The sequence below is a fragment of the Patiria miniata genome, unplaced genomic scaffold, assembly GCF_015706575.1.
Source record: "Patiria miniata isolate m_02_andy unplaced genomic scaffold, ASM1570657v1 HiC_scaffold_14, whole genome shotgun sequence".
NCBI lineage: Eukaryota > Metazoa > Echinodermata > Asteroidea > Valvatida > Asterinidae > Patiria > Patiria miniata.
Genome location: NW_024037052.1, coordinates 13,444,548 through 13,459,379, shown reverse-complemented (window position 1 = coordinate 13,459,379; position 14,832 = coordinate 13,444,548). Strand labels below are relative to the sequence as shown.

At 39.7% G+C, this 14,832-nt stretch overlaps 1 protein-coding gene across 1 annotated transcript; it reads left to right on the top strand.

Annotated features, from left to right (window-relative positions):
- Positions 1-12,935: 12,935 nt before the first annotated feature.
- Positions 12,936-14,561, top strand: LOC119721805. The gene has a single exon (XM_038191761.1). It carries the CDS (start codon positions 12,936-12,938, stop codon positions 14,559-14,561), a length of 1,626 nt encoding a protein of 541 aa, XP_038047689.1.
- The last annotated feature ends 271 nt before the right edge of the window (positions 14,562-14,832 follow it).

Genomic DNA, 14,832 nt, shown 5'->3' with positions numbered 1-14,832 from the left:
CGTCGCCGCAGCCATGCGCGTCGGCAAAATGAAACAGTTTTTTTTTTCAATACAAGATGATGTCTCAAAACCGCCAAACTCACTGGTTTGACTGGAATCCTGCTGCTGCACAATTTCAACGTGTTTTTAGATGGGGTTATGATCGACAATAAGCTTTATGTGGCCTCTCTGGACTCCCATATATTTGCACTAAGTTTAGTCGGGCACCATTTGCAGTCATCAGCCGACATTTGAAGCCAAAAAAAAAAAAAAACAGGTAAAAAAAAAAAAAAGCCGCGTCGCCGCACCACTTTTGGGGCAAGCTCCATACCAGAAACAGAATACTTTTTTTGGGCCTTAATGCCTTTTTTTAAAACATTTTATTAAATTCATTAATTAAATCATTTGCAAATTTATTTACTTTTTAAAATAATTACCATTTTATATGCATAGCGTTTTGAAGTTGTAAACATTTTTTAATATGATTTATTGAGCCTGCAATAAAAAAATATTTGTTAAAGTAATAAATTTAATTAATTAATTAAATTAGTAATGCATTCATTAATTTTTTTTTCAAATTATGCATTTTTGAAGTGTACACAGCGCTCGAAATGTTATGCAAGTATTCTAAAAACAATATGAATTATTGTACCGTCCAATTTATTAATTGTTAAATTAATTAGTATTTTTTTAAGAATAAGTACTTTTTTAATTGTAGAATACATACATTTTAAAAATAATGTAAACGATTACTATAATGTCAAAACTTGAACAATTGAAGGGATCATAATCATTCTTTTTACGTTATTAACAGCGGGTTACACCAGCCCTAGGAAATTATGATTTATTTACATTCAAGAATATAAATAAAATGCCAATTAGGTTTACAAAGCAAAAAACTTGAAGCTGGTCTCCATTATTGAACAACTTCAGTACACTTTCCAAGCAATCGCCGCTAGTGTGCTTAAGTTTATTGCTTGCCCGGTCCCCTCCCCGGCCCCGCCCCCACGTACCCTTAAACAACTTCTCTGATAAGCACTGCTAAATCTCAATGTTTCTTTTCATTGACGCTAATTGAATTCCCCTTTTTATTTATTTCTTTATTCATTCATATATTCCATTATTTCTCCATGTACTCGTGTTTTGAAAAAAAAATCTTCATCAATGAAAATCCCGCCCGCAAAAGGTTGCGATCGCCTTTGCGCAAGTTTAAACTTGCGCACGCAAATTAAAATGGCGCGGTGTAATTTGCGTGCTTCAGGAGTCCCTTGCGCAAGTTTAAACTTGCGCACGCAAGTTTAAACTTGCGTGGGGGACTCAAATTGCGCTCGACACTACCACTGACTTGTCTCAGGCTTGCCTGAAAGATTCAGTTTTTTCAGTACTAGTAGTATACTCAGATTCTCGAAAAGATTATGAAAAGTGTCCATGGTGTTAATTAGTTGCAAAGTTTTCTTGTTTATCAAATTCCACACTTTTGTTGAAAGCCACTTTCATGTGTGATTTGAGAGCTTCCGTGAGGATTAGCTCAAATTTCTGAGCGCATGCTTAGTAAACTATTGCAAGGCTGTACCCATGCCCATGCAATTGTCGACTGCGCATGCGTATTTACCCTGAGTGTGCCGCAAGCGATCTTTGGTGTGAATCATCGCCTGTGTGCATTGATCTCCATATACGGAGATCAATGCCTGTGTGCAACTAGCATCCGACACGTGATGGTGAATGGACCAGTACAAATTCAGCTCTTGCTCATAAATATGTAAGAGGTATACATGTAGTAATATCCGGTCCGTCACACACACACGCGCGCACACCCACTGAAATGTGTATCCTTGTAGAGACATTCCTTTGTTCTTGTGTAGTAAAGTTCTCGAGTTTGAAAGTGTTGTTTCAAAATGCTCTAATTTTAACCAGAATTAATTTCCTTGGCTGAAATTCGGACTTAATATCCCTTTTCTTAATATGTCATTTCCCTATGAAAAGGCGTAATGAAGCGGACTAAACTTGGAACGCCCAGAACTGACTTTCCACTGAATACCACCTAATCAATTTGGTAACAACCTTTCCGTGGGAACAACCATCAACTTATAGAAAAACTGAGGGAGAAGTATAAAGCCAAAGGGAATCTCACCTTTACTCCACATTCAGGAAGTATGCTTTCCAATGTTACAGGGGAGGGTTTGTCAAAATAAAAGAGTTCCACCGTCAACAAGGAAGCTAGTTATCTTTTCTTGAAGATGACAGCATACCAGGAGCTGCGATTTCACAGGATGCTTAAATAATCACATTAGTTACTTACAATCGAGTAAAATATTTCATGCTGCACGAATAAATCCCCATAATCTTAATGCTTATTGATGGGTCGTTGATCACGTCATTGAATTATTCGTTCCAACAAATTGCGCAGCCACACTCCAAAATAGAAGTTCCACCAAATAGAACTTCCATTGCAAGGTCAAAGGTCACACAGCTCTGATGCTGTACATTCATATAGTACCAGTTTACAAGTTACCAATCAGATGAGGATTTATTTAGGCATTTGCATAAAAACAAAACTGTTTCACATTCTGGCAATGGAAAGAATAATTTCATTCAGTGACCTATGGAATGTTCCATTCCACTCAGCTTTAATTACGATGAGAGTGTTAAAACTGGTTCGACTAAAACACTTTTAAACTTTTTTAAATTAATCAAATTCATATGTTTATACTTTTCTAATTTCATCCGATTCAAAGAAAACCTCAACTTCAACCTTCAGTGATCCTTTTTGTCTTTTCCCCCTCAAATTTCTTTTTATCCATTTTACCTTAGTGGATTTATCCTTGGGTAATGTGTGACTTCCATAAATGTGTGAATTTTATAAATGTGTGAATTCCATAAATGTGTGACTTGGGTAATGTTTGACTTCCATCAACAAAAAGTATTCAAATAAAGGACAAAGAGAAACTGACTAGGTACAGTCATAATAATTTTTTTAAGTTGAACAAAGAAGTTAACTTGAGTGAGGGTTTGAACCTGTAACCTCCAGATTGCCGTTCCGGTGCTCTACCGGTGCTTGAACAAAGACACTGATAAATTGGGGACCTGCTAACATAGGACTTGATGGTTGGTAGAGCACTGGAACAGCAATCCAGATGTCGTGGGTTCAAACTCACTACAGTCAACTTCTTTGTTCAACTTTAAAAAGAACAATTGAAAGTAACTATATGTAATTCGTACGGCAACTGTCGTTTTTAATACAGAATACAATTTTAATACAGAAACCTTCTCATCTAATAGCCAGGAGTGCAGGTTAATGCAGTGCAACTTTGAATGAAAAGTTTGCGGAAACACCATGTGCGAATAATTTCTAAACTAAGAGAATGGTTCTGAAAAGAACCAGAGGTATAAACTCGACGTTCCGGTCAGTATGCTCTGACCGTCTTCAGGAGAGTGGAACTTTGTTGAAGAAAATTGGCAGGCCATTTAGTTTCCTACTGGCACATTCAATTTAGACTGGCACATGACACACGTAAAATTAGCTTGATACTTTGTGAATATTCGATCAAATCCAACTTTGAATAACTGAATACCAAAACAGTCAACATACTGAGCACTAAGTCCCACCGAAATGTTCTCTATTTTTTTTTCTTTGTTGCATAAACTCTCAAAAAGCACCATGTACACTGTTTATAAAACAATCGATCAGTCAAGTGCAAAACCAATACCAAAATGTACATCGCATAACACAGCAAATTTTCTGCTGAATGAAAACAAGGAATTTGTCACGTTTTCATTTCCTTCATTTGCTTTGGTTAAGTCAAAATGAAACATTAGATCAATGTGGTCATTATGGAGCTATGTACAGGCTGGATAAAAAAAACGAAAACAAGATATTATTACTAATTGGAACAGAAGTAGGGCACATGTGGATCAAAGGGAGATAGCCTCTGTTAGGGTTGAATCTCCTCTTTAAAATGACACCCTGATCATGTCCTTACATTCACGGCTGTCTGGGCAGTGACCAATTTCATGAAAGGTTCTATTTAGAGACTTGCGCCACTTTTCATGGTGAAATCTCTTTTTTTTCCCCACCTGCCTTGATTGGAAACCATAGCCTTTCACTCTGTGACAATTGACACACCAAAACCACAATTGAAAAGTGGCGCAAGTCTCTAAATAGACCCTTTCATAAAATTGGTCACTGCTCAGTCAACCGTGAATGTAATCCCATGATCATGGTGTCATTTAAAAGAGAAGATTCAACCCTAACAGATGATATCTCTCTTTTTGATTCACATGTGCCCTACTTCTGTTCAAATTAACAATAATATCTCGGTTTCGTTTTTTCTTATCCACCCTGTATAATGCTCTGAGGAGGAACTATTTCTTGTCCTATTCAACAGAAATCCAGGGTTTATTTTGTCCACACAGTCCAGCAGGCCGAGGTCTGTATAATATCATTTGCTACTAGCTTCCTTGTTGACGGTGGAACTCGTTTATTGCCAGAAATCCCCCCCCCCCAAAAAAAAAATGCCATAGAATCAGAATGCATGGGATGTTTGAAGAAAAAAACTGCATGTCATTTCCCTATGAATAGGCGTGATAAAAAAAGATGATTGAAGCCTTGGGACGCCCAGAACTGACTTTCCACTGAATACCACCTATTCAATTTGGTAACAACCTTTCCGTGGGAACAACCACCAACTTATAGAGAAACTGAGGGAGAAATATAAAGCCAGAGGGAATCTCACCTTTACTCCACATTCAGGAAGTATGCTTTCCAATGTTACAGGGGAGGGTTTGTCAAAATAAAAGAGTTCCACCGTCAACAAGGAAGCTAGTTGTCTTTTCTTGAAAATGACAGCATACCAGGAGCTGCGATTTCACAGGATGCTTAAATTATCACATTTAGTTACTTGCAATCAAGTAGGATATTTCATACTGCACGAATAAATCCCCATAATCTTATTGATGGGTCGTTGATCACGTCATTGAATTATTCGTTCCAACGAATTGCGCAGCCACACCCCAAAATAGAAATTCCACCAAATAGAACTTCCATTGCAAGGTCAAAGGTCACACTACTGGTTGCGCTATAAACACAGCTCTGATGGCTCTGATGCTGTACATTCATATAGTACCAGTTTACAAGTTACCAAGGATTTATTCAGGCATTTGCAGGCGCGTACGCAGGGGGGTGTTTTGACTGTTAAACACCCCCCTTTGCCATGTAAACATATGGAGGAAAAAGAGAGTTATGTGACCGAGCGCGGAACAATTACTTTATAAGAGCAAGAGTATATAGGTCTATATGTATTTGAAACAAATGAAACAAAATATCCCCTCGTAATTTTACAAATTACTGCTAAAAAAATCAGGGGGAAAGTGACCAGGAAACGCCTCAGATTGCACCACAGAGCATCTACGATCCAAAATTTCCCGGGGCCCTTAAGCGGGCCCCGGACCCCACGCCGTCAGTTCTTCGCGCTCCGCGCTCGCATTAGTCCTCCGGCCAAATTCCCTCTATGCTATAATTTCACCCTAGCGGTGCCCCTACCTTATTTGTACCTTCAGCAGCGAATGGCTCTACAAGTGGCCTAAATCCCTTTCCAAAATAGAAAATTGTGAAAAATACGGAGATGGAACATGGATCTCAACTTTGAGTACATAACAAACTTTATAAAGAAAAAAAAATATCAAATTTAAATGGAATTTTCGATGTTTAAATCGTTTTCTAAACAGTGGAAGTGGCCAGGAATCGCCTCAGATTGCACCACAGAGCATCTAAAATCCAAATTTTTCCGGGGCCCTTAAGCGGGCCCCGGACCCCACGCCCTAAGGGCTTCGCGCTACGCGCTCGCAGTTTCTGGACCCTTCATTACAATTCTATATAGGCCCCCCCCCCGGCAAATGGCAGACGGAATCCGCCCCTGTGACCAGAGCGCATATGTATCCTGTATCTGAAGTTAAGCCTTAGGGGTGGGGGCGGTTTACACAAAGATTCCAAACGGATGAGAATCATGAGATCCAGGGGACGAAGCTGAGTAATTTCAGCCAATTACAAGAACAGATCCTAGCACTTCCGCAGCCCGTGTCACTTTTTTTCTTGATTTTCTTCTCTCTTTTTTGTTTAAATGCTGTTGAGGGAGGGGACTGCCCACATTGACCCCTTTACTCATATTTTCATGAACTTCATCATATACTCTTAAGACACAGACCATGTTATTTTTTTCGATTGACTATGCTTTAGCTCAAAAAGAAAACTGATGGTCGTGGGTTCCCGGCCCTTCGAGTTTAACCCGTCCAAATATACCCTCTTTTATTTCTGGCGCCAACACAAATTCCGACTTTTATTTTAGCGTTAAGTTTAGCCCACTGATACTATCTTTTATTTCTGGCGCCAACACAATTTACCATCTTCATTTCTAGCGTCATAAATGATGACATCTAATTTTGAAACACCCCCCTTGAAAAAATCCTGCGTACGCCACTGGGCATTTGTATAAAAAGAAAAATGTTTCACATTCTGGCAATGGAAAGAATAATTTCATTCAGTGACCTATGGAATGTTCCATTCCACTCAGCTTTAATTACGATGAGAGTGTTAAAACTGGTCTGACTAAACACTTTTATACTTTTTTAAATTAATCAAATTCATATGTTTATACTCTTCCAAATACATCCGATTCAAGGAAAACCTCAACTTCAACCTTCAGTGATCCTTTTTGTCTTTTCCTCCTCAAATTTCTTCTGATCCATTTTACTGTAGTGGATTTATCCTTGGGTAATGTGTGACTTCCATAAATGTGTGACTTCCATAAATGTGTGAATTACATAAATGTGTGACTTGGGTAATGTTTGACTTCCATCAACAAAACGTATTCAAATAAAGGACAAAGAGAAACTGACTAGGTACAGTCATAATAATTTTTTTAAGTTGAACAAAGAAGTTAACTTTTGTTGCATAAACTCTCAAAAAGCACCTTGTACACTGTTTATAAAACAATCGATCAGTCAAGTGCAAAACCAATACCAAAATGTACATCGCATAACACAGCAAATTTTCTGCTGAAAGAAAACAAGGAATTTGTCACGTTTTCATTTCCTTCATTTGCTTTGGTTAAGTCAAAATGAAACATTAGATCAATGTGGTCATTATGGAGCTATGTACAGGCTGGATAAAAAAAAAACGAAACCGAGATATTATTGCTAATTGGAACAGAAGTAGGGCACATGTGAATCAAAGGGAGATATCCTCTGTGAGGGTTGAATCTCCTCTTTAAAATGACACCCTGATCATGTCCTTACATTCACGGCTGTCTGGGCAGTGACCAATTTCATGAAAGGTTCTATTTAGAGACTTGCGCCACTTTTCATGGTGAAATCTCTTTTTTCCCCACCTGCCTTGATTGGAACCATAGCCTTTCACTCTGTGACAATTGACACAACAAAAACCACAATTGAAAAGTGGCGCAAGTCTCTAAATAGACCCTTTCATAAAATTGGTCACTGCTCAGTCAACCGTGAATGTAATCACATGATCAGGGTGTCATTTAAAAGAGAAGATTCAACCCTAACAGATGATATCTCTCTTTGATTCATACGTGCCCTACTTCTGTTCAAATTAGCAATAATATCTCGGTTTCGTTTTTTCTTATCCACCCTGTATAATGCTCTGAGGAGGAACTATTTCTTGTCCTATTCAACAGAAATCCAGGGTTTATTTTTTCTACACAGTCCAGCAGGCCGAGGTCTGTATAATATCATTTGCTACTAGCTTCCTTGTTGACGGTGGAACTCGTTTATTGCCAGAAATCCCCCCCCCCCCAAAAAAAAAATGCCATAGAATCAGAATGCACGGGATGTTTGAAGAAAAAAACTGCATGTCATTTCCCTATGAATAGGCGTAATAAAGCGGACTAAACTTGGAATGCCTAGAACTGACTTTCCACTGAATACCTCCTATTCAATTTGGTAACAACCTTTCCGTGGGAACAACCACCAACTTATAGAAAAACTGAGGAAGAAATATAAAGCCAGAGGGAATCTCACCTTTACTCCACATTCAGGCAGTATGCTTTTCAAAGTCAGAGGGGAGGGTTTGTCAAAATAAAAGAGTTCCACCGTCAACAAGGAAGCTAGTTATCTTTTCTTGAAAATGACAGCATACCAGGGGCTGCGATTTCACAGGATGCTTAAATAATCACATTAGTTACTTACAATCAAGTAGGATATTTCATACTGCACGAATAAATCCCCATAATCTTAATGATGGGTCGTTGATCACGTCATTGAATTATTCGTTCCAACGAATTGCGCAGCCACACCCCAAAATAGAAATTCCTCCAAATAGAACTTCCATTGCAAGGTCAGAGGTCACACAACTGGTTGCGCTATAAACACAGCTCTGATGGCTCTGATGCTGTACATTCATATAGTACCAGTTTACAAGTTACCAATCAGATGAGGATTTATTCAGGCATTTGTGTAAAAACAAAAATGTTTCACATTCTGGCAATGGAAAGAATAATTTCATTCAGTGACCTATGGAATGTTCCATTCCACTCAGCTTTAATTACGATGAGAGTGTTAAAACTGGTTCGACTAAAACACTTTTAAACTTTTTTAAATTAATCAAATTCATATGTTTATACTTTTCTAAATTCATCCGATTCAAGGAAAACCTCAACTTCACCCTTCAGTGATCCTTTTGTCTTTTCCCCCTCAAATTTCTTCTTATCCATTTTACCTTAGTGGATTTATCCTTGGGTAATGTGTGACTTCCATAAATGTGTGAATTACATAAATGTGTGAATTACATAAATGTGTGACTTGGGTAATGTTTGACTTCCATCAACAAAAAGTATTCAAATAAAGCACAAAGAGAGACTGACTAGGTACAGTTATAATAATTTTTAAAGTTGAACAAAGTAGTTGACTTGAGTGAGGGTTTGAACCTGTAACCTCCAGATTGCCGTTCCGGTGCTCTACCGGTGCTTGAACAAAGACACTGATAAATTGGGGAACTGCCAACATAGGGCTGGATAGCTCAGTTGGTAGAGCACTGGAATGGCAAGCCATAGGTTGCTGGTTCAAACCCATCACAGTCAATTTCTTAGTTCAACTTTTAACAAAATCAATGAAAGTAACTACATGTATATGAAATTCATATGGCAAATGCCAAGTTTAAAACAAAAGCTAATAAAAAAACCTTCTAAGCTAAATGCCAGGAGTGCAGGTTAATGCAGTGCAACTTTCCTAACCTTTCAACTGGATGGCCTAGGTTCAAATCCCACCAAGGCCCACTTGTGAATTGAGGTTTTCAGTCTCGACCTGATTCCACTGATTTCCACACAAAAAATAATAATGGGGTTTTACTTCCACCTCTAAAACAGAACATTTCACTCTTCAGCTTTCTCTACTTGGGTGTGCCAAACAGAAAGTGACCTTCACTGATGATTTTTTTTCCCCCTTAAAACAATTAAGTTTGACATACCAAAAAAAACGCAATGAAGCATGTTCTTCACACTCATCTGAAAAAAAAGAGGAATTACTAAAACTGATCCATGCTATCAGAAGTTATGCATATTTTACTAAAAGAACCCATTTTTACAGCTGTCCATGGAATGCCATTCTGAAGCTATTCAGCTGAGTTAGAACCAGAGATTACATACAGACATTCAAATGAAAATGAACTTTTAATAATTTGTGTCAAAACTCAGACATTATCTTACTGTCAGATTTTGTGTTTTGTATATAAAGAACACATCAAGTCCTTTTCTGAAACGATGATGGTGATTTTTGTTTCTATCCTTTACAAGTTTTCATTCATTCATGTAGAGTAGGAAAACCTCCATGGCTCATTGTAGGCCTATATAGGAAGGGGAATCATCAATGCGTATCGCTAAATGATCGGTGATGGACAGCTGTATTTTGGGATATTTGTATTAAAACACAAATAACTTGTGAATAGAGTACGCATAGCACCTGAAATCTTCACAGCTACCAGTAAACAACATCATATTATTTTATCAAACAGAGTGAGCAACATATGTTTAGTATTTATTACATATACCACCGCCAAGGAGGTTATGCTTTCATCGGGTTTGATTAATTTGTTGCTTGGTTGGTTTGTCTGTTAACAAGGAAACTCAAAAAGTTATGGCTGGATTTGCAAAACAAACTTTTTAAGGTGGTCCTTGCTGCAAAGTACAGATCGATTAGACTTTGGAAGTGATCTCGATCCAGGATTTTTTTTCACAGGAATCTTCACCATTATTGCCAGTATTTCTTTTAGGTGTACTGACAATACGGCAGAGAATTGTTAAGCCTTGATGGAGGTATGCGTTCTCTGAGTGCTTGCTAGTTCTAACTCGGTCACTCACTTTTTGACTCGCCCTGTACAGTTATACAAGTGCCAGTGGAGAATCCACTTCAATTCATTTCAAGAAACAAATAACTATAATAATAAGAAAAAACCTCCTAGTCTGACATTTGCAAATCATTTATGATGCAAAAGCTCAAGTCAGGGGAAAAGGGTTTGAATATTGAAAGATTTCCAAATTGCAGTGAGTGTGGATGGGTCAGTTGTGTGCCCGACAAATCAGGGAGTAGAAAGTGCTGTCATGAAACACTCTTCATTTTCATCTTGTTGGCGGACACGACGGATATTTCCTCATTCCAGACTCGGTAGAAACTTTCCGTAGTTTGTCCAGAAGGAACTCAGTAGTGGAGGTAGTCTTCTTAACACAATTTGACCTTGGGCCTAGAAATAGGTAAAGGTCATATAAATATGGAAATATGGAAATATGTAGATATAAATATGAATTAATGGGGTTCTGAAATTCCGGGCACAGTTTGACCTAATGAATGGATGGGATGAATAGGGAATAGGTGTGGGTATAAGGAACCGGGTACAGTTTGACCTATTCTATGGGAAAGATTGCATATATGTATGGAAAAATATTACAATTTTAGGAGAATATGTATCTATATGTAATTGCAACTGAGTGGTGCAATGTGAAAGTACAGCTGGTCGGATCTTTAATCCCCCCAACAATAGACGGGAAGTGGTGTTGTTGTATAGCTGTCCATGTGGTCGGTGGACTATGGATTGGTGGTTAATCCGATCGATTGCGCACGAGCCTAGTGGGCTGTCGGCACGTTATGTGGGATTAATACCGGACAATGGGACTGTTGACGCAGGAGGGCCGAAAGTACTTATTGACCAGTCCATGGGGTTAGCCGGAACCGTTATGATATTTTTTGAAAGGGCATACGGTGGCGCCCGTAATGTGAGGCATAGTTTAGAGATGGTGTCACGAGTTACATTTAGGGATATCGTCACTAACTATTTTTAACCTCGGCGTTTCGTACGTGAAAAAGTAAACGAAACTGTCGGACTCTGGATCATTCGGTCATTTATAAATTGTACAGCAATAGTACAATGACATAATTGAGCTACAGCACGTACTGCGTAGCACCACCTAGAAATGGATATCTACAGAGAAATACAAAATTGTCAAACGTACGAAGAGCTCGGTTTCATCTTGGATACCGTTGCACTCAACGCTGATCAATTGGCATTTGCTCTGAATCGGCTGTACGAGTTGACTTTACCAAATAACCAAGATGAAGAAATAGAGGAACCGTATCAATATGGGTACGGCAACGACGGCGCTTCGGATGATCCAATAATACCGGCTGAGCAAGATTCTCAAGCGGTCGGGTACGGTAACAACGATGGCGACTCGGAGGATGATCCGATGGTACCAGCGGAGCAAGATTTTCAAGCGGACGGGCAAGGTCATCGCGACGACGGCTCAGACGATGATGATGATGATCCGTGGGCAGCGGCCGAGGAAGATGTTCAAGAGGACGAGGAGAATCAACCGCCGAGGAAGAGGATTCGGGTGGAGAGACCAGAAGATTATTACGATATTGTAGATGTGCAAGAGAAATTTGTAAAGAAATATCAAGCCACGACTTTTGATTATAGAGTTCAGTTCAGGGATTTGGAAGACCTATCATTGCGAGAGTTTTTGCCACGCCTGGGTTCTATTTTTGAGAGTATTTTGGCAAGGTTGACGGCTGGTCTCCCCGGTGAAGACAGAGTAAGGTTGGTGTTTCAATCCAGTTATTTGAATTATCCAATTGCCTTGCCGTTTTTACGTGTAGACGAATTAACGGTGGAGAGATTTCTGGCGCGCATAGAACAAGTGTTGCAGTCGTATCAACATCTTCGATTGGATGACATGGTAGACATCCATTTCGTACACATGCGGTTACAGAAGGGGGGAAAGACAAACAAGAAAAAGCAAGGCGTGGTAAAAATTCACGACATGTTACGGGACATGAAGTCCGTCATTCAGATCAAAGACAACAAGACGGAATTGTGTTGCGCCCGGGCGATAGTGACCGGAATAGCCATTAAAGAAAACCACCCAAAACTAAGAAATATAAAACAGAGTCGCAAAGATCAAGAGTACCTGGCCCGTGATTTACACGCTAAAGCGGGCGTAAAAGAAGGTCAGTGCGGTCTCGAAGAGATACAGAAATTCCAGGACGTCCTTCCCGATTATCGCATTATGGTTTTATCAGCCGATCATTTCAATGCGTGTATTTTCAAAGGACACGTCCGACGGCACACCATATATTTGTATTTCCACGATAACCATTACGATCTGATTACATCGATGAAGGCGTTTGTAAACAGGAGTTACTTTTGTGACACGTGTCAAGTAGGTTACGATTCCAAAGAGAAACACACGAGATGCGTAGACGATTGTAAACTGTGTTTTTCTCCCGGCTGCAAGTCGGGCGAGATAACTACCTGGGTACACTGTTCAGAATGCAACCGTAATTTTAAGGATCAGAGATGTTTTGATAATCATAAGAACAAACGGATCAAGGACAAAACAGTTTGCCAAATATATTATAGATGCAAACGCTGCGATTGGTTCGTGAACACCGAGATGAAGGATAAATACGGAGAACACGAATGCGCTCGAAGGTACTGTACCGTGTGCAAAGAAATGGGTTCGATAGACCACGAATGCTTTGTCAAGCCGGTCACTGAAAATACCAGAAAAGGTCGCACAAAGCGAACCGATACAGGGGACCAAACCGGTGAAAATAGTGTAAGTGATGATGATGATGACGAGGCTGATTATGATTTATGCGATGAAGGTGATAAGAAAGGAAAGAAAAAACCAGACGTAGGCAAATATGTGTTTTTTGATTTCGAGTGTACCCAAGACAATGGTGTTCACGAACCAAACTTGTGCGTTGCTCGAGTAGTATGTGTATTGTGTGCTAGTAGATCTGAAGACGATCCATTGTACATTTCGTGTAAGCATTGCTCACAGTCTCGTCAGAAGATATTTAAAGGTGATAGATGTAAGGAAGAGTTCTGTGATTGGTTATTCGGTTCCAAGGATACTTCCAATTCTACAGCCTTGGCGCACAATTTGAAAGCGTACGACGGGTATTTCCTCCTCAGTTACCTGTACGAGAATGCCATAATACCCGAGGTCATTTACACAGGGTGTAAAATCCAAGCCATTATGCTGCCCAAGTACAAACGCAAAATTATCGATTCCATGAATTTCTTACCCATGGCGCTGAGCAAGTTACCCCAAGCATTTGGACAGAAGGAACTGCACAAAGGTTTTTTCCCGCATTTCTGGAACACAAAACAAAACCAAGCGTACGAAGGCCCCTTTCCGGACGCTAAATACTACGATCCGGACGGTATGAGTGCCGATAAGAGACGTGAATTCTACAGCTGGTACGAGAAAGAAAAGGGGGGACATTTTGTATTGCAAGACGAATTACTAAAGTATTGTATCAGTGACGTTGAAATTCTGAGTCGTTGTTGCCTACAGTTCCGAACCCTGTTCAAAAAAGTAACATCGATGGGGGAAGATGATGAGGGGGTGGACCCTTTTGAGAGTTGCATCACGATTGCCTCGGCGTGTAATTTGGTATACAGAAGAAATTTTCTGATCGCCGATACCATCGCTGTACTGCCCCCTAACGGTTACGATTGCAAGGAACAACAATCCAAAGTCGCGCTACAATGGCTGCATTACGTTCACTTGACCGAGGGTACGTATATTCAACACGCGAGAAACAAGGGAGAAAAACAGATTGGGAAGTACAAGGTGGATGGCTACGACGCTACAAATCGGATCATTTACTCGTTTAACGGGTGTTACTTTCACGGATGCGTCTCGTGTTACCCAAATAGGAAGACGATGAATAATACGCTGATGACACCCATGTCAGAATTATACACGCGCACTCAGGAAAGGAAAACGTTCCTCCAATCCACGTGTACAAGATTTGTAGAGATGTGGGAATGCCAATGGAAAGACATGGTCAAAACTTTGCCCGAAGATATGAAACGCGCGCTGCAAGACGAATCAATCACCGGACCCCGCGCAACATTAAATCCTAGGGATGCCTTTTACGGAGGGCGTACTAATGCTACTCGGTTATTCCACCAAACATCCGGAGAAGAAAAAATAAGATACTGTGGCGGGTCTGTTCCCGAACCAAGTTATTCCTCGGACCAGGGACTACACAAAGCAGTCTAAAGGCTAAGGATGCAGGCTCGTTTTGGGTGGAAATCTACCGCCGCAGGAATTGATCCCTAAACCTTCTGTTAACTAGGCAATAACACAATAACAAGGACAACTGGCAACTGAATGGTCGGTAATCTCAAGTAACACGATTATTTATTTCAGAGACAACAATTAAATGATTAAATGATTTGGGAGTAATTGTCTTGGGTAGCTTTATTACAACCTGTGGTTTTCGAATATGAGCCCTATTTGCAATATACAACTAATATCGCACTGCTCACTC